This window comes from Oncorhynchus gorbuscha, linkage group LG09 (genome assembly GCF_021184085.1).
Source record: "Oncorhynchus gorbuscha isolate QuinsamMale2020 ecotype Even-year linkage group LG09, OgorEven_v1.0, whole genome shotgun sequence".
Classification (NCBI taxonomy): Eukaryota; Metazoa; Chordata; class Actinopteri; order Salmoniformes; family Salmonidae; genus Oncorhynchus; species Oncorhynchus gorbuscha.
Genome location: NC_060181.1, coordinates 11197516 through 11222178, shown reverse-complemented (window position 1 = coordinate 11222178; position 24663 = coordinate 11197516). Strand labels below are relative to the sequence as shown.

At 43.0% G+C, this 24663-nt stretch overlaps 1 protein-coding gene across 3 annotated transcripts; it reads right to left on the bottom strand.

Moving 5' to 3' along the window:
- Positions 1-4637: 4637 nt before the first annotated feature.
- On the bottom strand, positions 4638-19429 carry LOC124042680 (serine/threonine-protein kinase DCLK3-like). Of its 3 annotated transcripts, XM_046360764.1 has the most exons (4): positions 18793-19429; positions 7282-7414; positions 6928-7095; positions 4638-5263 (listed from the first exon to the last, which is right to left on the bottom strand). In XM_046360764.1, the coding sequence occupies exons 2-4, from the start codon at positions 7355-7357 to the stop codon at positions 4803-4805; spliced, it is 705 nt and encodes a 234-aa protein (XP_046216720.1). In that variant the 5' UTR covers positions 7358-7414; positions 18793-19429; the 3' UTR covers positions 4638-4802. The 3 variants fall into 3 exon arrangements, with proteins under 3 accessions (XP_046216720.1, XP_046216719.1, XP_046216721.1); XM_046360763.1 differs by lacking the exon at positions 18793-19429 and having other exon boundaries at positions 7282-7468; XM_046360765.1 differs by lacking the exons at positions 4638-5263; positions 18793-19429 and adding an exon at positions 5760-5808 and having other exon boundaries at positions 7282-7468.
- Between the last annotated feature and the right edge of the window lie 5234 nt (positions 19430-24663).

Below are 24663 nucleotides of genomic sequence, written 5' to 3'. Positions count from 1 at the left end.
TGTCCTCGTGTTATTGTCATATAGCACGTCAGTTCAAAGTAAGTTTAGATATTTATTACTAGTGTGTGTGTACTACACGGGGTCAGAAAAAAAAACATTTATTGAAAGTATTAAGTTATCTGTCATGTTCGATATTAGATCATCTACTGAACTAAATACTACAACCTACCATCTAAATACTACAACCTACCATCTAAATACTACAACCTACCATCTAAATACTACAACCTACCATCTAAATACTACAACCTACCATCTAAATACTACAACCTACCATCTAAATACTACAACCTACCATCTAAATACTACAACCTACCATCTAAATACTACAACCTACCATCTAAATACTACAACCTACCATCTAAATACTACAACCTACCATCTAAATACTACAACCTACCATCTAAATACTACAACCTACCATCTAAATACTACAACCTACCATCTAAATACTACAACCTACCATCTAAATACATACCATCTAAATACTACAACCTACCATCTAAATACTACAACCTACCATCTAAATACTACAACCTACCATCTAAATACTACAACCTACCATCTAAATACTACAACCTACCATCTAAATACTACAACCTACCATCTAAATACTACAACCTACCATCTAAATACTACAACCTACCATCTAAATACTACAACCTACCATCTACATCTAAATACTACAACCTACCATCTAAATACTACAACCTACCATCTAAATACTACAACCTACCATCTACATCTAAATACTACAACCTACCATCTAAATACTACAACCTACCATCTACATCTAAATACTACAACCTACCATCTAAATACTACAACCTACCATCTAAATACTACAACCTACCATCTAAATACTACAACCTATCATCTAAATACTACAACCTACCATCTAAATACTACAACCTACCATCTAAATACTACAACCTACCATCTAAATACTACAACCTACCATCTAAATACTACAACCTACCATCTAAATACTACAACCTACCATCTAAATACTACAACCTACCATCTACATCTAAATACTACAACCTACCATCTAAATACTACAACCTACCATCTAAATACTACAACCTACCATCTACATCTAAATACTACAACCTACCATCTACATCTAAATACTACAACCTACCATCTAAATACTACAACCTACCATCTACATCTAAATACTACAACCTACCATCTACATCTAAATACTACAACCTACCATCTACATCTAAATACTACAACCTACCATCTAAATACTACAACCTACCATCTAAATACTACAACCTACCATCTAAATACTACAACCTACCATCTACATCTAAATACTACAACCTACCATCTAAATACTACAACCTACCATCTAAATACTACAACCTACCATCTACATCTAAATACTACAACCTACCATCTAAATACTACAACCTACCATCTAAATACTACAACCTACCATCTAAATACTACAACCTACCATCTACATCTAAATACTACAACCTACCATCTACATCTAAATACTACAACCTACCATCTAAATACTACAACCTACCATCTAAATACTACAACCTACCATCTAATCTAAATACTACAACCTACCATCTAAATACACAACCTACCATCTAAATACTACAACCTACCATCTACATCTAAATACTACAACCTACCATCTAAATACTACAACCTACCATCTAAATACTACAACCTACCATCTACATCTAAATACTACAACCTACCATCTAAATACTACAACCTACCATCTAAATACTACAACCTACCATCTACATCTAAATACTACAACCTACCATCTACATCTAAATACTACAACCTACCATCTAAATACTACAACCTACCATCTACATCTAAATACTACAACCTACCATCTACATCTAAATACTACAACCTACCATCTAAATACTACAACCTACCATCTAAATACTACAACCTGCCCATCTAAATACTACAACCTACCATCTACATCTAAATACTACAACCTACCATCTAAATACTACAACCTACCATCTAAATACTACAACCTACCATCTAAATACTACAACCTACCATCTACATCTAAATACTACAACCTACCATCTAAATACTACAACCTACCATCTAAATACTACAACCTACCATCTAAATACTACAACCTACCATCTAAATACTACAACCTACCATCTAAATACTACAACCAACCATCTAAACACTACAACCTGCCCATCTAAACACTACAACCTGCCCATCTAAATACTACAACCTGCCCATCTAAATACTACAACCTACCATCTAAATACTACAACCTACCATCTAAATACTACAACCTACCATCTAAATACTACAACCTACCATCTAAATACTACAACCTACCATCTAAATACTACAACCTACCATCTAAATACTACAACCTACCATCTAAATACTACAACCTACCATCTAAATACTACAACCTACCATCTACATCTAAATACTACAACCTACCATCTAAATACTACAACCTACCATCTAAATACTACAACCTACCATCTAAATACTACAACCTACCATCTAAATACTACAACCTACCATCTAAATACTACAACCTACCATCTAAATACTACAACCTACCATCTACATCTAAATACTACAACCTACCATCTAAATACTACAACCTACCATCTAAATACTACAACCTACCATCTAAATACTACAACCTACCATCTAAATACTACAACCTACCATCTAAATACTACAACCTACCATCTAAATACTACAACCTACCATCTAAATACTACAACCTACCATCTAAATACTACAACCTACCATCTAAATACTACCATCTAAATACTACAACCTACCATCTACATCTAAATACTACAACCTACCATCTAAATACTACAACCTACCATCTAAATACTACAACCTACCATCTACATCTAAATACTACAACCTACCATCTAAATACTACAACCTACCATCTACATCTAAATACTACAACCTACCATCTAAATACTACAACCTACCATCTAAATACTACAACCTACCATCTACATCTAAATACTACAACCTACCATCTAAATACTACAACCTACCATCTAAATACTACAACCTACCATCTACATCTAAATACTACAACCTACCATCTAAATACTACAACCTACCATCTAAATACTACAACCTACCATCTACATCTAAATACTACAACCTACCATCTAAATACTACAACCTACCATCTAAATACTACAACCTACCATCTACATCTAAATACTACAACCTACCATCTACATCTAAATACTACAACCTACCATCTAAATACTACAACCTACCATCTAAAAATACTACAACCTACCATCTACATCTAAATACTACAACCTACCATCTAAATACTACAACCTACCATCTAAATACTACAACCTGCCCATCTAAATACTACAACCTACCATCTACATCTAAATACTACAACCTACCATCTAAATACTACAACCTACCATCTAAATACTACAACCTACCATCTAAATACTACAACCTACCATCTACATCTAAATACTACAACCTACCATCTAAATACTACAACCTACCATCTAAATACTACAACCTACCATCTAAATACTACAACCTACCATCTAAATACTACAACCTACCATCTAAATACTACAACCAACCATCTAAACACTACAACCTGCCCATCTAAACACTACAACCTGCCCATCTAAATACTACAACCTGCCCATCTAAATACTACAACCTACCATCTAAATACTACAACCTACCATCTAAATACTACAACCTACCATCTAAATACTACAACCTACCATCTAAATACTACAACCTGCCCATCTAAATACTACAACCTACCATCTAAATACTACAACCTACCATCTAAATACTACAACCTACCATCTACATCTAAATACTACAACCTACCATCTAAATACTACAACCTGCCCATCTAAATACTACAACCTGCCATCTAAATACTACAACCTGCCCATCTAAATACTACAACCTACCATCTACATCTAAATACTACAACCTACCATCTAAATACTACAACCTACCATCTAAATACTACAACCTATCATCTAAATACTACAACCTGCCATCTAAATACTACAACCTACCATCTAAATACTACAACCTACCATCTAAATACTACAACCTACCATCTAAATACTACAACCTACCATCTAAATACTACAACCTACCATCTAAATACTACAACCTACCATCTAAATACTACAACCTACCATCTAAATACTACAACCTACCATCTACGTCTATAGTTGAAGAGGAAGTGAACATCAGTGTATTGCAATGGGGGGCACTCTGTACAGAATATCAGATCTTTACAAGTCCTGAATGATAAGTGTTTAAAGTCTGGCTGGCTGGATGGGTGGGTGGTGGGCTGGATGGGTGGTGGGCTGGATGGGTGGTGGGCTGGCTGGATGGGTGGGTGGTGGGCTGGATGGGTGGTGGGCTGGCTGGATGGGTGGGTGGTGGTCTGGATGGGTGGTGGGCTGGATGGGTGGGTGGAGGGCTGGATGGGTGGGTGGTGGGCTGGATGGGTGTTGGGCTGGCTGGGTGGGTGGTGGGCTGGCTGGATGGGTGGGTGGTGGGCTGGCTGGATGGGTGGGTGGTGGGCTGGATGGGTGGTGGGCTGGCTGGATGGGTGGGTGGTGGGCTGGATGGGTGGTGGGCTGGCTGGATGGGTGGTGGGCTGGCTGGATTGGATGTGCTTTTGTTGGAGCAGACGACTGGTTGCTTGGGGCATTCGATGACTTAAGTTGTGTTGATGATTTTGATGCTCTCTGATGGTCTGTAGTGATCTGTGCTGTTCTTTACTGGTTTGTGCTGGTCGGTACTGGTCTGTAGGGGATGGACTCTGTGCTGGTCGGTACTGGTCTGTAGGGGATGGACTCTGTGCTGGTCGGTACTGGTCTGTAGGGGATGGACTCTGTGCTGGTCGGTACTGGTCTGTAGGGGATGGACTCTGTGCTGGTCGGTACTGGTCTGTAGGGGATGGACTCTGTGCTGGTCGGTACTGGTCTGTAGGGGATGGACTCTATGCTGGTCGGTACTGGTCTGTAGGGGATGGACTCTGTGCTGGTCGGTACTGGTCTGTAGGGGATGGACTCTGTGCTGGTCGGTACTGGTCTGTAGGGGATGGACTCTGTGCTGGTCGGTACTGGTCTGTTCTGGTCTGTAGTGGTCTGAATCCAGGGATGCTTCAGAGTCTGCACTGCTGTCAGTCGCTCTGTTGGATTCACCTGTAGTAAGGCTTTCACCAGGCCTTGTGCTGCTACACACACATATACGCACAGACACACACAGACACACACACACAGACACACATACACGGTCAGAGAGGGTCAAATATGTGTGAGCATGTGTGTATAAATGTGTCTACAAGCTTAAGTGTGTATGCGTGTATGTACAGTACCAGTCAAAAGTTTGGACGTACCTACTCATTCAAGGGTTTTTCTTTATTTTTACTATTTTCTACATTGTAGAATACTAACGAAGAGGTCAAAACTGTGAAATAAAGTAAGCATAAAAGTGTTAAACAAATCAAAATATATTTTAGATTTTAGATTCTTCAAAGTAGCCTTTGCCTTGATGACAGCTTTGCACACTCTTGGCATTCTCTCTTGAAGGAGTTCCCACATATGCTGAGCACTTGTTGGCTGCCTTTCCTTCACTCTGCGGTCTAACTCATCCCAAACCATCTCAATTGGGTTGAGGTTGGGTGATTGTGGAGGCCAGGTCATCTGATGCAGCACTCCATCACTCTCCTTCTTGATCAAATAGCCCTGACAAAGCCTGGAGGTGTGTTGGGTCATTGTCCTGTTGAAAAACAAATGATAGTCCCAATAAGTGCAAACCAGAGGGGATGGCGTATCACTGCAGAATGATGTGATAGCCATGTTGGTTAAGTGTGCCTTGAATTCTAAATAAATCACTGACAGTGTCACCAGCAAAGCACCCCGACACCATCACACCTCCTCCTCCATGCTTCACGGTGGGAAATACACATGCTGAGATCATCCATTCACCTACTCTGCGTCTCACAAAGACACAGCGGTTGGACCCAAAAGTCTCAAACTTGGACTCATCAGACCAAAGGACAGATTTCCACCGGTCTAATGTCCATTGTCCGTGTTTCTTGGCCCGAGCAAGTCTCTTCTTATTATTGGTGCAATTGGACCATGAAGGCTTGATTCACACAGTCTCCTCTGAACAGTTGATGTTGAGATGTGTCTGTTACTTGAACTATGTGAAGCATTTATTTGGGCTGCAATTTCTGAGGCTGGTAACTCTAATAAACTTTAGAGTGCAGCATGAGGACCTTTCCTGAGGCTGTCCTCATGAGAGCCAGCTTCATCATAGAGCTTGATAGTTTTTGCGACTGCACTTGAAGAAACTTTCAAAGTTCTTGACATTTTCCGTATTGACTGACCTTCATGTCTTAAATTAATGATGGACTGTCGTTTCTCTTTGCTTATTTGAGCTGTTCTTGACATAATATGGGCTATCTTCTGTATAGCACCCCTACCTTGTCACAACACAACTGATTTTCTCAAACGTATTAAGGAGGAAAGAAATTCCACAAATTAACTGTTAACAAGGCACACGTGTTAATTGAAATGCATTCCAGGTGACTACCTCATGAAGCTAGTTGAGAGAATGCCAAGAGTGTGCAAAGCTGTCATCAAGGCAAAGGGTGGCTACTTTAAAGAATCTCAAATATAAAATATATTTTGATTTGTTGAACACTTTTTTTGGTTTCTACATGATTCCATATGTGTTATTTCATAGTTTATCTCTTCGTTATTATTCTACAATGTAGAAAATAGTAAAAAATAAAGAAAAACCCTTGAATGAGTAGGTGTTCTAAAACTTTTGACTGGTAGTGTACGTGTGTGTAAGTGCGTGCTTATGTCTATACATATGTGTGTGACTCACCGTCAGATATGTGATCCCAGTAAGGGGCCAGGAAGGTGAGGTGTCCCTCTCTGATCATCTGGAACAGCTCCTCTTGGTCTCTGTCCCTTCTCCGGAATGGAGGGAACCCACAGAGCAGGATGTGGACTATCACCCCCAACGCCCACAGGTCTACCGGCAGACCATACCCTGCAGAGAGAGAGGTAGAGGGATGGAGAGAAAGAGAGAGAGGTGAACAGAGACGACAAAGATTGTGATAGAGGTAAGTCATTGGTAGAAAAATAAATAAAGTGATAGAGTGACAGACAGAGGTAAGTAATTGATAGAGAGAGAAATAAAGTGATAGATACAGTATAAAGGGACAGATGTTGTCACCTGTCTCTGAGAGGATCTGCGGGGCGACATAGGTGGGTGTTCCACAAACAGTGAAGATGGGTTCTGTTACAACCATGGCTAGACCAAAATCACCCAGCTTCAGCCTACTGACCCTATCATTACTGTACTCCACCTTGAAGAGAGAGAGAGACATACCATCACCACTGTACTCTACCAGAGAGAGAGAGAGAGATACCATCACTACTGTACTCTACCAGAGAGAGAGAGAGAGAGAGAGAGAGAGAGAGACATACCATCACCACTGTACTCTACCAGAGAGAGAGAGAGAGAGAGACATACCATCACCACTGTACTCTACCAGAGAGAGAGAGAGAGAGAGATAACATCACTACTGTACTCTACCAGAGAGAGAGAGATACCATCACTACTGTACTCTACCAGAGAGAGAGACATACCATCACCACTGTACTCTACCAGAGAGAGAGAGAGAGAGAGAGAGAGACATACCATCACCACTGTACTCTACCAGAGAGAGAGAGAGAGAGATACCATCACTACTGTACTCTACCAGAGAGAGAGAGAGAGATACCATCACTACTGTACTCTACCAGAGAGAGAGAGAGAGAGATACCATCACTACTGTACTCTACCAGAGAGAGAGAGAGAGAGAGATACCATCACTACTGTACTCTACCAGAGAGAGAGAGAGAGATACCATCACTACTGTACTCTACCAGAGAGAGAGAGAGATACCATCACTACTGTACTCTACTAGAGAGAGAGAGAGAGAGAGAGAGAGAGAGAGAGAGAGAGAGAGAGAGAGAGAGAGAGAGAGAGAGAGAGAGATACCATCACTACTGTACTCTACCAGAGAGAGAGAGAGAGAGAGACATACCATCACCACTGTACTCTACCAGAGAGAGATACCGAGAGATACCATCACTACTGTACTCTACCAGAGAGAGAGAGAGAGAGATACCATCACTACTGTACTCTACCAGAGAGAGAGAGAGAGAGAGAGAGAGAGAGAGAGAGAGAGAGAGAGAGAGAGAGAGAGAGAGAGAGAGAGAGAGAGAGACATACCATCACCACTGTACTCTACCAGAGAGAGATACCGAGAGATACCATCACTACTGTACTCTACCAGAGAGAGAGAGAGAGAGAGAGAGAGATACCATCACTACTGTACTCCACCTGGAAGAGAGAGAGATACCATCACTACTGTACTCCACCTGGAAGACAGAGAGAGATACCATCACTACTGTACTCCACCTGGAAGACAGAGAGAGATACCATCACTACTGTACTCCACCTGGAAGACAGAGAGAGATACCATCACTACAGTACTCCACCTGGAAGAGAGAGAGAGATACCATCACTACTGTACTCCACCTGGAAGACAGAGATAGATACCATCACTACTGTACTCCACCTGGAAGACAGAGAGAGATACCATCACTACTGTACTCCACCTGGAAGACAGAGAGAGATACCATCACTACTGTACTCCACCTGGAAGACAGAGAGATACCATCACTACTGTACTCCACCTGGAAGACAGAAAGATATACCATCACTACTGTACTCCACCTGGAAGACAGAGATATACCATCACTACTGTACTCCACCTGGAAGACAGAGAGAGATACCATCACTACTGTACTCCACCTGGAAGACAGAGAGAGATACCATCACTACTGTACTCCACCTGGAAGACAGAGAGATACCATCACTACTGTACTCCACCTGGAAGACAGAGAGAGATACCATCACTACTGTACTCCACCTGGAAGAGAGAGAGAGATACCATCACTACTGTACTCCACCTGGAAGACAGAGAGAGATACCATCACTACTGTACTCCACCTGGAAGGCAGAGAGAGATACCATCACTACTGTACTCCACCTATTGATTTACCTATTCACACACACACACACTGCCTCACCAGTAGGTTTTCAGGTTTCAGGTCTCTGTGTACTATGGTCTTACACCATGTGCCCCGCCTCCTCTTCCGGAAACTTCCCACGCTCTGCAATCGCCTCGAACAGGTCGCCCCCGGTAACCATCTCCATGACAATATAGGAATGTGTGTGTGTGTGGTGGTGTGTGAAGAGGCGCACCACGCGGGGATGTGACAAGCTACCCAGAATGCTCAGCTCGTTCTGCATCATGAGCTCTCGACCAATCAGCTTTGAGCGCTCCACAATCTTTACAGCAAAGGCTTCCCCGTTGTTGCGCCGACGACAGCAAAGTTTCCGTCGCCGACCGTGCGGCCGATGTCATAGTAACGCTCAATATCCGACAGAGTGACATCACTATTGTCCGATGGGAGGTCAAAAATAATTTCCTGTTTAGTCCCCGCCTTTTCCTGTTTAGAATCTGAGGAGCAATGTTCTGATTGGCTGAGGGACTCCTCCTCAAACCTACAGATTGATCCAGTGTGGCATCGGGCAGGACCGACGTGCAGTTTCTCTACTTCCTGGTCATTTGGTCTGTTTCCTGTTTGCTTCCTGGTTACGGGAGGAAGTGGAGCCCTCCCTGCTCTCTGATTGGGTCGATCAGAGAGCTTACAGTTCCTGCTGCGTGGGGCGAGGGGTGTGTCTATCTCCTCTTCCTGGGTAAGTGGACCTATCGGTGAGGATAGTCTCTATAGTCTCTCTCTAGTTCCGCTTTTCACTCTGACCCTCTGAAGATGATTGGGAGTGTGAGAGGGGTGTGTGGAGTTCAGTTTAGAATGTGTGTTAGGGTGTGTATGTGTGTGTGCATCCGTGTCAAGGTGTGTGTGAGTAGGGTGTATGGACAGTCTGGTTGGGTTGTTGTGTGTGAAGTGCCTGTTTGGGTGTGTATTGGGGTGTGTCAGTGTGTTTGGGTGTGTATTGGGGTGTGTCAGTGTGTTTGGGTGTGTATTGGGGTGTGTCAGTGTGTTTGGGTGTGTATTGGGGTGTGTCAGTGTGTTTGGGTGTGTATTGGGGTGTGTCAGTGTGTCAGTGTGTTTGGGTGTGTATTGGGGTGTGTCAGTGTGTTTGGGTGTGTATTGGGGTGTGTCAGTGTGTTTGGGTGTGTATTGGGGTGTGTCAGTGTGTTTGGGTGTGTATTGGGTTGTGTCAGTGTGTTTGGGTGTGTATTGGGGTGTGTCAGTGTGTTTGGGTGTGTATTGGGGTGTGTCAGTGTGTTTGGGTGTGTATTGGGGTGTGTCAGTGTGTTTGGGTGTGTATTGGGGTGTGTCAGTGTGTTTGGGTGTGTATTGGGGTGTGTCAGTGTGTTTGGGTGTGTATTGGGGTGTGTCAGTGTGTTTGGGTGTGTATTGGGGTGTGTCAGTGTGTTTGGGTGTGTATTGGGGTGTGTCAGTGTGTTTGTATTGGGGTGTGTCAGTGTGGGTGTGTATTGGGTTGTGTCAGTGTGTTTGGGTTTGTGTGTATTGGGGTGTGTCAGTGTGTTTGGGTGTGTATTGGGTTGTGTCAGTGTGTTTGGGTGTGTATTGTCAGTGTGTTTGGGTGTGTATTGGGGTGTGTCAGTGTGTTTTGGTGTGTATTGGGTTGTGTCAGTGTGTTTGGGTGTGTATTGGGGTGTGTCAGTGTGTTTGGGTGTGTATTGGGTTGTGTCAGTGTGTTTGGGTGTGTATTGGGGTGTGTCAGTGTGTTTGGGTGTGTATTGGGGTGTGTCAGTGTGTTTGGGTGTGTATTGGGTTGTGTCAGTGTGTTTGGGTGTGTATTGGGGTGTGTCAGTGTGTTTGGGTGTTTAAGCCTGTGTGTGTCTGCTTTGCGATGTATGTGTCTGAGAGAGAATCAACAGGTTAGTTAGGTCCACTTTCAAAATGTGTCCTCAACAGCTGTCTGTATATAGGTTAACTGGGCTACTGTTTTCTTTAGATAGAGCAAGTAACATGACACATGGTCCTTGAGGAAGCGTGAATAATTTAGACGGGAGGAGAGACGGCCAGGGCTGAGGGTGGGGGAGGGGGAGGGGGAGAGCTCGGCACTCAAAGAACCTGGCCCCTGCAATCCAAGAGATAGAAGAAGCTCAAATCTGATCAGCCGTATTTCTTTACTATAATAATATAATATAATAATAATAATAATAATAATAATAATAATAATAATAATAATAATAATAATAATAATTATAATAATAATAATATAATAATAATAATAATAATAATATAATAATAATATATGCCATTTAGCAGACGCTTTTATCCAAAGCGACTTACAGTCATGTGTGCATACATTCTACGTATGGGTGGTGCCGGGAATCGAACCCACTACCCTGGCGTTACAAGCGCCATGCTCTACCAACTGAGCTACAGAAGGACAACAAACGCGTGGCCTTGTTCTCTGCTGAAACTGCATGTTTAATGGAGCGTCAGAAACGCCAAGTTGAGGATGTTTCACTTTCAGGAAAAAACACACGGATACACACACATACCACAATGGCCGCCATGATACAAAATCAACCAGCTCTCACAGTCTCACGTCACAATTTGACGTTCATCCATGTTTCTCAAACGTCAAATTTTCAAGTTGTTCCAAACTTCACATTTCGAAGTGTTTAATGTTAGATTTAGGCATTAACTCTGAAATTGGAAGTTTAGGCATTCATTCTGAATGGTTAAGGTAAGGGTTAAGGTTTGGGATAGGTGTAACAGGCGCGGTTATGTTTCCACTTGACACGGCAGAAATATGTATTCAATGTTTATGTATTCCTATTGGTTGGATGAAGCCACATGTCAATAAGGTGTTATGCCATTGGTCATGCTTGTAGATAGGGGGAGATCGCGAACGTAACTTCTTCCCAGTCTGATATTGAAATGCAAGCGGTAGGTCAAATCGGTAGGTCACGTTTTGAAATAGTCTATTCTATTTTCAGATGTTCAACCTGTAGGAGCTCTATATACATGCCCTGATGTGTGTAAGATATATGTGCACGTTACCTGGTAGATATAAGGGGGAATCCTGGGATGTGCTTTTGTATGTTATTGCTGTGAGAGTGAGTTAGCTAGCATTCTCTATTTGTAATGGTCCCGTTGGCTCCCCCTGCTAATTCTCATTTATTTCCATGCTAACAGACGAACCAGGAATCTACAGCCATCAACATACTGTTATCCTGCACATCTAATGTGCATCGTTGTGTCTATCATCGTCGTAGTAGAATCGTACTAGAATAAAGTACAGATGAACTGGGACCATTGGTGGACAGGACTTTCTTTCTTTGTCTGTATATACTACCTCAATCAGCCTGTCTAACAGGTGTCTGTATATACCTACATGTACATACTACCTCAATCAGCCTGACTAACAGGTGTCTGTATATACTACCTCAATCAGCCTGTCTAACAGGTGTCTGTATATACCTACATGTACATACTACCTCAATCAGCCTGACTAACAGGTGTCTGTATATACCTACATATACATACTACCTCAATCAGCCTGACTAACAGGTGTCTGTATATACTACCTCAATCAGCCTGTCTAACAGGTGTCTGTATATACCTACATGTACATACTACCTCAATCAGCCTGTCTAACAGGTGTCTGTATATACCTACATGTACATACTACCTCAATCAGCCTGACTAACAGGTGTCTGTATATACCTACATGTACATACTACCTCAATAAGCCTGACTAACAGGTGTCTGTATATACTACCTCAATCAGCCTGTCTAACAGGTGTCTGTATATACCTACATGTACATACTACCTCAATCAGCCTGTCTAACAGGTGTCTGTATATACCTACATGTACATACTACCTCAATCAGCCTGACTAACAGGTGTCTGTATATACCTACATGTACATACTACCTCAATAAGCCTGTCTAACAGGTGTCTGTATATACTACCTCAATCAGCCTGTCTAACAGGTGTCTGTATATACTACCTCAATCAGCCTGTCTAACAGGTGTCTGTATATACCTACATGTACATACTACCTCAATCAGCCTGTCTAACAGGTGTCTGTATATACCTACATGTACATACTACCTCAATCAGCCTGACTAACAGGTGTCTGTATATACTACCTCAATCAGCCTGTCTAACAGGTGTCTGTATATACTACCTCAATCAGCCTGTCTAACAGGTGTCTGTATATACCTACATGTACATACTACCTCAATCAGCCTGACTAACAGGTGTCTGTATATACCTACATGTACATACTACCTCAATAAGCCTGTCTAACAGGTGTCTGTATATACTACCTCAATCAGCCTGTCTAACAGGTGTCTGTATATACCTACATGTACATACTACCTCAATCAGCCTGACTAACAGGTGTCTGTATATACTACCTCAATCAGTCTGACTAACAGGTGTCTGTATATACTACCTCAATCAGCCTGTCTAACAGGTGTCTGTATATACTACCTCAATCAGCCTGTCTAACAGGTGTCTGTATATACCTACATGTACATACTACCTCAATAAGCCTGACTAACAGGTGTCTGTATATACCTACATGTACATACTACCTCAATCAGCCTGTCTAACAGGTGTCTGTATATACCTACATGTACATACTACCTCAATCAGCCTGTCTAACAGGTGTCTGTCTGTACATACTACCTCAATCATGACTACATACATACCTCAATCAGCCTGACTAACAGGTGTCTGTATATACCTACATGTACATACTACCTCAATCAGTCTGTCTAACAGGTGTCTGTATATACCTACATGTACATACTACCTCAATCAGCCTGTCTAACAGGTGTCTGTATATACCTACATGTACATACTACCTCAATCAGCCTGACTAACAGGTGTCTGTATATACCTACATGTACATACTACCTCAATAAGCCTGACTAACAGGTGTCTGTATATACCTACATGTACATACTACCTCAATCAGCCTGACTAACAGGTGTCTGTATATACCTACATGTACATACTACCTCAATAAGCCTGACTAACAGGTGTCTGTATATACCTACATGTACATACTACCTCAATCAGCCTTACTACCTCAATCAGCCTGACTAACAGGTGTCTGTACATACTACCTCAATCAGCCTGACTAACAGGTGTCTGTATATACCTACATGTACATACTACCTCAATCAGCCTGACTAACAGGTGTCTGTATATACCTACATGTACATACTACCTCAATCAGCCTGTCTAACAGGTGTCTGTATATACTACCTCAATCAGCCTGTCTAACAGGTGTCTGTATATACTACCTCAATCAGCCTGTCTAACAGGTGTCTGTACATACTACATGTACATACTACAATCAGCCTGACTAACAGGTGTCTGTATATACCTACATGTACATACTACCTCAATAAGCCTGTCTAACAGGTGTCTGTATATACTACCTCAATCAGCCTGTCTAACAGGTGTCTGTATATACCTACATGTACATACTACCTCAATCAGCCTGACTAACAGGTGTCTGTATATACTACCTCAATCAGCCTGACTAACAGGTGTCTGTATATACTACCTCAATCAGCCTGACTAACAGGTGTCTGTATATACCTACATGTACATACTACCTCAATCAGCCTGACTAACAGGTGTCTGTATATACTACCTCAATCAGCCTGACTAACAGGTGTCTGTATATACTACCTCAATCAGCCTGACTAACAGGTGTCTGTATATACTACCTCAATCAGCCTGTCTAACAGGTGTCTGTATATACTACCTCAATCAGCCTGTCTAACAGGTGTCTGTATATACCTACATGTACATACTACCTCAATCAGCCTTGTTAACAGGTGTCTGTATATACCTACATGTACATACTACCTCAATCAGCCTGACTAACAGGTGTCTGTATATACCTACATGTACATACTACCTCAATCAGCCTGACTAACAGGTGTCTGTATATACTACCTCAATCAGCCTGACTAACAGGTGTCTGTATATACTACCTCAATCAGCCTGACTAACAGGTGTCTGTATATACTACCTCAATCAGCCTGTCTAACAGGTGTCTGTATATACCTACATGTACATACTACCTCAATCAGCCTGACTAACAGGTGTCTGTATATACTACCTCAATCAGCCTGACTAACAGGTGTCTGTATATACTACCTCAATCAGCCTGACTAACAGGTGTCTGTATATACTACCTCAATCAGCCTGACTAACAGGTGTCTGTATATACTACCTCAATAAGCCTGACTAACAGGTGTCTGTATATACTACCTCAATCAGCCTGACTAACAGGTGTCTGTACATACTACCTCAATCAGCCTGACTAACAGGTGTCTGTATATACTACCTCAATCAGCCTGTCTAACAGGTGTCTGTATATACCTACATGTACATACAAATCAGCCTGACTAACAGGTGTCTGTATATACTACCTCAATCAGCCTGACTAACAGGTGTCTGTACATACTACCTCAATCAGCCTGACTAACAGGTGTCTGTATATACTACCTCAATCAGCCTGTCTAACAGGTGTCTGTATATACTACCTCAATCAGCCTGACTAACAGGTGTCTGTATATACTACCTCAATCAGCCTGTCTAACAGGTGTCTGTACATACTACCTCAATCAGCCTGACTAACAGGTGTCTGTATATACTACCTCAATCAGCCTGACTAACAGGTGTCTGTATATACTACCTCAATCAGCCTGACTAACAGGTGTCTGTATATACCTACATGTACATACTACCTCAATCAGCCTGTCTAACAGGTGTCTGTATATACCTACATGTACATACTACCTCAATCAGCCTGTCTAACAGGTGTCTGTATATACCTACATGTACATACTACCTCAATCAGCCTGTCTAACAGGTGTCTGTATATACCTACATGTACATACTACCTCAATCAGCCTGTCTAACAGGTGTCTGTATATACCTACATGTACATACTACCTCAATCAGCCTGACTAACAGGTGTCTGTATATACCTACATGTACATACTACCTCAATCAGCCTGACTAACAGGTGTCTGTATATACCTACATGTACATACTACCTCAATCAGCCTGTCTAACAGGTGTCTGTATATACCTACATGTACATACTACCTCAATCAGCCTGTCTAACAGGTGTCTGTATATACCTACATGTATATACTACCTCAATCAGCCTGACTAACAGGTGTCTGTACATACTACCTCAATCAGCCTGTTTAACAGGTGTCTGTATATACCTACATGTACATACTACCTCAATAAGCCTGACTAACAGGTGTCTGTATATACCTACATGTACATACTACCTCAATCAGCCTGACTAACAGGTGTCTGTATATACCTACATGTACATACTACCTCAATCAGCCTGTCTAACAGGTGTCTGTATATACTACCTCAATCAGCCTGACTAACAGGTGTCTGTATATACTACCTCAATCAGCCTGACTAACAGGTGTCTGTATATACTACCTCAATCAGCCTGACTAACAGGTGTCTGTATATACTACCTCAATCAGCCTGACTAACAGGTGTCTGTATATACTACCTCAATCAGCCTGACTAACAGGTGTCTGTATATACTACCTCAATCAGCCTGACTAACAGGTGTCTGTATATACTACCTCAATCAGCCTGACTAACAGGTGTCTGTATATACTACCTCAATCAGCCTGACTAACAGGTGTCTGTATATACTACCTCAATCAGCCTGACTAACAGGTGTCTGTATATACTACCTCAATCAGCCTGACTAACAGGTGTCTGTATATACTACCTCAATCAGCCTGACTAACAGGTGTCTGTATGTAGCCTCGCTACTGTTATTTTCTAATGTCTTTTTACTGTTGTTTTATTTCTTTACTTTTACACACACACACACACACACACACACACACACACACACACACACACACACACACACACACACACACACACACACACACACACACACACACACACACACACACACACACACACACACACACACACACACACACACACACACACACCTTTTTTCCCCCCCGCACCATTGGTTAGAGCCTGTAAGTAAGTATTTCACTGTAAACTTTGATTTGATTACGAAGTACCATCACATCTGTTACACTGGTACTGAGACCAGACTTCTAGTCTTCCCTGGTTATCTGTTACACTGGTACTGAGACCAGTCTTCTAGTCCTCCCAGGATATCTGTTACACTAGTACTGAGACCAGTCTTCTAGTCCTCCCTGGATATCTGTTACACTGGTACTGAGACCAGTCTTCTAGTCCTCCCAGGATATCTGTTACACTGGTACTGAGACCAGTCTTCTAGTCCTCCCTGGATATCTGTTACACTGGCACTGAGACCAGTCTTCTATTCTTCCCTGGTTATCTGTTACACTGGTACTGAGACCAGTCTTCTAGTCCTCCCAGGATATCTGTTACACTGGTACTGAGACCAGTCTTCTATTCTTCCCTGGTTATCTGTTACACTGGTACTGAGACCAGTCTTCTAGTCCTCCCAGGATATCTGTTACACTGGTACTGAGACCAGTCTTCTAGTCCTCCCAGGATATCTGTTACACTGGTACTGAGACCAGTCTTCTGTTAGTCCTCCCAGGATATCTGTTACACTGGTACTGAGTCCTCCCAGGATATCTGTTACACTGGTACTGAGACCAGTCTTCTAGTCCTCCCAGGATATCTGTTACACTGGTACTGAGACCAGTCTTCTAGTCTTCCCTGGTTATCTGTTACACTGGTACTGAGACCAGTCTTCTAGTCCTCCCAGGATATCTGTTACACTGGTACTGAGACCAGTCTTCTAGTCCTCCCAGGATATCTGTTACACTGGTACTGAGACCAGTCTTCTAGTCCTCCCTGGATATCTGTTACACTGGTACTGAGACCAGTCTTCTAGTCCTCCCAGGATATCTGTTACACTGGTACTGAGACCAGTCTTCTAGTCTTCCCTGGATATCTGTTACATAGGCTTAAATTTATTTTATTTAACCTTTATTTAACTAGGCAAGTCAGTTAAGAACAAATTCTTATTTACAATGACAACCCACTGTTCCCCGGTAGGCCAACTGCCTTGTTCAGGGGCAGAACGACAGATGTTTTTACCTTGTCAGGTCGGGGGATTTGATCCAGCAACCTTTCGGTTACTGGCCCAACGCTCTACCCACTAGGCTACAAAACAAACAAAAATCTGAAAAACAATGTTCTATTACTAGATTTGAACATGCAACCTTTAGCGCCCATCCACCATCCCTGTCCACAACACCCTAACAAAACTGTAACCTTCTTGAAGCTAGCAGTGCTCACTGTTGCCCCCTAGTGGCAGGTTTCTGCATCATCTCCTGACATCCTCAGACATGGATGGACATCAAATACTGACTTGTATAACGGATGACCTGGCTGTACAAAATACAGTTGTACTGTATCTATAGGCTCTTACTCCCACTCAAATCCTTCACAGGATGAGCTTCACAATTAACATATATAATGACAATAATGTTTTTTCTTAACATTAAAAAAAATATATATCCTTTTTCTAAGCTACAGAATAAATATTAAGACTGGACAACACATGAATTTGAGAAAATGTATCATTTTTACTTTTAAAGCATTAAATTTCATAGTTTTAAACTTTCCACTCACCTACTGCTCTCCATCTAGTGTCCGTCGCCACGTCGCATCCGAACGGTTGCTTCCACGCGGGCGTCATAGCCTACCTGTTCACAGTACTAATAAACTCATTCTGACTTTCCGGTGGACTTTCCGGTGGACTTTTCGTTGACCATTTCTTTACCAACAGTGGAGATCATTGTTTCATGTAACAACTTCTGCCTCTGTCGTTTTTGGAAGAGATATTAGGAATAGTAGACGGGATGTGCGTGTTGACCTCCTCTGACCAACTCACGGAAGGAACACCAGAGTTGCTACTTGTGCGCGTGCTAGGCGTCCAGACTTGCAACATAAACTCTCTCTCTCGTAAGTTAAGCAACAGGAAGCCGGGTGGGATGTTGTTACCTTACATAACAACAACACTACAAAACGGGTCGGTAACAACAACACAGCGGTAAATCCAGGTGATCATTGCCAGAATAACGGGAGAGATGCGTCACCGTTTTGGCACAGCTCGCTCCCCGTTCGCCACAGACCGGTGCCTCTCCTCACTCATACACGTCTCTGCGTAGACACACACAAACACAAACAGTAGCTATGCGATTGATAACAAAAACGAACTTTTCCCTGGTTTTGTTCAGGGCAAATGCATGCTTCGTGGAGAGACAGAAACAGAGAGATGGAAGAAAAAAGAAACACAAGAAAGAAAGAAACAATCAGAAACAGACAGACCAGAGGAAAGAAAGAGACAATCAGAAACAGACAGACCAGAGGAAAGAAGGAGACAATCAGAAACAGACAGACCAGAGGAAAGAAAGAAACAATCAGAAACAGACAGACCAGAGGAAAGAAAGAGACAATCAGAAACAGACAGACCAGAGGAAAGAAAGAGACAATCAGAAACAGACAGACCAGAGGAAAGAAGGAGACAATCAGAAACAGACAGACCAGAGGAAAGAAAGAGACAATCAGAAACAGACAGACCAGAGGAAAGAAAGAGACAATCAGAAACAGACAGACCAGAGGAAAGAAAGAGACAATCAGAAACAGACAGACCAGAGGAAAGAAGGAGACAATCAGAAACAGACAGACCAGAGGAAAGAAAGAGACAATCAGAAACAGACAGACCAGAGGAAAGAAAGAGACAATCAGAAACAGACAGACCAGAGGAAAGAAAGAGACAATCAGAAACAGACAGACCAGAGGAAAGAAGGAGACAATCAGAAACAGACAGACCAGAGGAAAGAAGGAGACAATCAGAAACAGACAGACCAGAGGAAAGAAAGAGACAATCAGAAACAGACAGACCAGAGGAAAGAAAGAGACAATCAGAAACAGACAGACCAGAGGAAAGAAAGAGACAATCAGAAACAGACAGACCAGAGGAAAGAAAGAGACAATCAGAAACAGACAGACCAGAGGAAAGAAGGAGACAATCAGAAACAGACAGACCAGAGGAAAGAAAGAGACAATCAGAAACAGACAGACCAGAGGAAAGAAAGAGACAATCAGAAACAGACAGACCAGAGGAAAGAAGGAGACAATCAGAAACAGACAGACCAGAGGAAAGAAAGAGACAATCAGAAACAGACAGACCAGAGGAAAGAAAGAGACAATCAGAAACAGACAGACCAGAGGAAAGAAAGAGACAATCAGAAACAGACAGACCAGAGGAAAGAAGGAGACAATCAGAAACAGACAGACCAGAGGAAAGAAAGAGACAATCAGAAACAGACAGACCAGAGGAAAGAAAGAGACAATCAGAAACAGACAGACCAGAGGAAAGAAAGAGACAATCAGAAACAGACAGACCAGAGGAAAGAAAGAGACAATCAGAAACAGACAGACCAGAGGAAAGAAAGAGACAATCAGAAACAGACAGACCAGAGGAAAGAAAGAGAGAAACAGAGAGAGAGGCGGTATCTGGGATGGAATCCCACCTCTGTCCAGCCGGTGTCTTTGTCCCGCTCTCCCTAAGGGTCCGTTACCAGGGTTACTGCTAAGACCCGGTCTGTTACCAGGGTTACTGCTAAGACTGCAGCCTCCAGCGATGGGTCTCATCCAGGATACTCATCCTGGATCTCCCTTACAGAAAAAAAACAGGCTTCTTGGCGAACAGTTTGTGGCAAATCTTTAGCCATTTGCCAAAGACTACTATTTTTACATGCAAATGTGTTTTGTAGCAACCTGTTGCGCCAAATTTTACCGGAGAGACTTGTGAACTTCAGACAAACTATTTTAAGAAACTTGTGTCGAACGTTCTACTGTTTGCTGCAAATTTATGAATATGAAAATTAGATCAAGTTTTTTGATTACTTTGTGTATTAACACAAAATACAAAGTGAAATCATCAGCATGGCAATGAAGAAAAGAGCAAAGACAGGATATTTCCCAAATAAAATATTTATTTAATATTTTTATGTAGCTACAACATTTACATGGGAGAAATGAGAACACTGTGGATGTAGACCTTGTGATGTTTAAAGAGGCAACTACAGAATTTACATGAGCCAAGTGATAACTAGCTTTCAACATTGGAATCTTAAAAGATATAATTATTTCACTTTTGTTAACTAACTTAAAACTAAATCAAACCCACTTCACTTCCATTTCCTTTTTGAGTGAACTTTGGAGATGGTGGCTCAGTGGAAGACCTTGTCCAAAGCTTGTTGTGTGCATGTACTGAAACAATCAGAAAACACAAAACAAAAATAACATTAGGATACTGAAAATGAAACGTTATATTAAAATGTCTGCACTCACTACCTAAGTCACTCTGGATAAGAGCGTCTGCTAAGTGGCTAACATATCACATGTAAAAGGTATCGGAGGCTAATGGGTGGGCTTGGTTTTGGGAAAACGGGATCAATTGTTACAAAAGTTGCCTTGATGTTGCTATGCTTCTCACTGAAACTTGTCATTCTATTTTTTTTAAATCAGCAAGATAACAATGTTTCTGCCTTGTATAAATACTAAATAAACAAACGATGCAGCTAGCATAAACTGGGTCTTAGGCCAGGTTTTTCCTCCAGCCAAGCCTCAACACAATTGATTCAAACTAATCAATTAATTATGATCTTTAATCTAGACTGGGGAATTCACTATTAAGAGACAGTTGTCTACTAGTTGTCTCTTCTTCCTGACTCGGGTGTATAAAGGCTTGGAAGAAAAGCAACATAACATTGAGTCACGTCTAATATTATTTTTTTCTAAAATGATTTACTGTAAACTTACATCTCAAAGCCATGAATGCAAGAATCCCTGACTTGGTGCATAAACATATTTCTCTGTTTGATTGAAGGCCTCTATCTGTCTTTTTTTTTTGTTGCCTCGTAACGGAATTGCTTCGAGGAAAAAGATGAGGAACAACACATGGATGGATATGAGCTAGCTGCTAGTTTAAAGCAACGGAAGATATAATCGTTACAAAGAATGTGAATGTATAGGTTACATTTAGGAGAATAATGTATGCGTTACTTAATCAAGCTTGAAGACCATACATTCATTTATTACAACAGTAGGAAGTGTTATGATTTCGTGCACCAAAAACATCTTTCCCAGGATGCTGCTGCAGCCTCCTCTAGGTGCAGTCTATTCCACCACCACGGGTAGTGGAAGGGGCAAACATCTTTCCCAGGATGCTGCTGCAGCCTCCTCTAGGTACAGTCTGTTCCACCACCACGGGTAGTGGAAGGGGCAAACATCTTTCCCAGGATGCTGCTGCAGCCTCCTCTAGGTACAGTCTGTTCCACCACCACGGGTAGTGGAAGGGGCAAACATCTTTCCCAGGATGCTGCTGCAGCCTCCTCTAGGTACAGTCTATTCCACCACCACGGGTAGTGGAAGGGGCAAACATCTTTCCCAGGATGCTGCTGCAGCCTCCTCTAGGTACAGTCTATTCCACCACCACGGGTAGTGGAAGGGGCAAACATCTTTCCCAGGATGCTGCTGCAGCCTCCTCTAGGTACAGTCTATTCCACCACCACGGGTAGTGGAAGGGGCAAACATCTTTCCCAGGATGCTGCTGCAGCCTCCTCTAGGTACAGTACAGTCTAACATTCCACCACCACGGGTAGTGGAAGGGGCAAACATCTTTCCCAGGATGCTGCTGCAGCCTCCTCTAGGTACCTAAGTCCACCACCACGGGTAGTGGAAGGGGCAAACATCTTTCCCAGGATGCTGCTGCAGCCTCCTCTAGGTACAGTCTATTCCACCACCACGGGTAGTGGAAGGGGCAAACATCTTTCCCAGGATGCTGCTGCAGCCTCCTCTAGGTACAGTCTATTCCACCACCACGGGTAGTGCAAGGGGCAAACATCTTTCCCAGGATGCTGCTGCAGCCTCCTCTAGGTTGTCAGTCTATTCCACCACCACGGGTAGTGCAAGGGGCAAACATCTTTCCCAGGATGCTGCTGCAGCCTCCTCTAGGTACAGTCTATTCCACCACCACGGGTAGTGCAAGGGGCAAACATCTTTCCCAGGATGCTGCTGCAGCCTCCTCTAGGTACAGTCTATTCCACCACCACGGGTAGTGGAAGGGGCAAACATCTTTCCCAGGATGCTGCTGCAGCCTCCTCTAGGTACAGTCTATTCCACCACCACGGGTAGTGGAAGGGGCAAACATCTTTCCCAGGATGCTGCTGCAGCCTCCTCTAGGTACAGTCTATTCCACCACCACGGGTAGTGGAAGGGGCAAACATCTTTCCCAGGATGCTGCTGCAGCCTCCTCTAGGTAAGTCTATTCCACCACCACGGGTAGTGGAAGGGGCAAACATCTTTCCCAGGATGCTGCTGCAGCCTCCTCTAGGTACAGTCTATTCCACCACCACGGGTAGTGGAAGGGGCAAACATCTTTCCCAGGATGCTGCTGCAGCCTCCTCTAGGTACAGTCTATTCCACCACCACGGGTAGTGGAAGGGGCAAACATCTTTCCCAGGATGCTGCTGCAGCCTCCTCTAGGTACAGTCTATTCCACCACCACGGGTAGTGCAAGGGGCAAACATCTTTCCCAGGATGCTGCTGCAGCCTCCTCTAGGTACACTCTATTCCACCACCATGGGTAGTGGAAGGGGCAAACATCTTTCCCAGGATGCTGCTGCAGCCTCCTCTAGGTACAGTCTATTCCACCACCACGGGTAGTGGAAGGGGCAAACATCTTTCCCAGGATGCTGCTGCAGCCTCCTCTAGGTACAGTCTATTCCACCACCACGGGTAGTGGAAGGGGCAAACATCTTTCCCAGGATGCTGCTGCAGCCTCCTCTAGGTACAGTCTATTCCACCACCACGGGTAGTGGAAGGGGCAAACATCTTTCCCAGGATGCTGCTGCAGCCTCCTCTAGCTACAGTCTATTCCACCACCACGGGTAGTGGAAGGGGCAAACATCTTTCCCAGGATGCTGCTGCAGCCTCCTCTAGGTACAGTCTATTCCACCACCACGGGTAGTGGAAGGGGCAAACATCTTTCCCAGGATGCTGCTGCAGCCTCCTCTAGGTACAGTCTGTTCCACCACCACGGGTAGTGCAAGGGGCAAACATCTTTCCCAGGATGCTGCTGCAGCCTCCTCTAGGTACAGTCTATTCCACCACCACGGGTAGTGGAAGGGGCAAACATCTTTCCCAGGATGCTGCTGCAGCCTCCTCTAGGTACAGTCTATTCCACCACCACGGGTAGTGGAAGGGGCAAACATCTTTCCCAGGATGCTGCTGCAGCCTCCTCTAGGTACAGTCTATTCCACCACCACGGGTAGTGGAAGGGGCAAACATCTTTCCCAGGATGCTGCTGCAGCCTCCTCTAGGTACAGTCTATTCCACCACCACGGGTAGTGCAAGGGGATCCATCTGTAAAAGTTCCGTTTTGTTTTGCAGTTCGCTACACCCACAATGACATCTGTTAAACATGTGTAT

What these genes read in the sequence shown, in the direction of transcription:
- LOC124042680 (XM_046360763.1), bottom strand. Translation starts at nt 7,435, where the DNA reads ATGTCTCTCTCTCTCTTCAAGGTGGAGTACAGTAATGATAGGGTCAGT. An exon ending in GCAGATCCTCTCAGAGACAG is followed by an intron (nt 7,096 to 7,281) that starts GTGACAACATCT and finishes CTCTCTCTGCAG; the next exon opens with GGTATGGTCTGCCGGTAGAC. An exon ending in CTGGGATCACATATCTGACG is followed by an intron (nt 5,264 to 6,927) that starts GTGAGTCACACA and finishes ATGTGTGTGTAG; the next exon opens with CAGCACAAGGCCTGGTGAAA.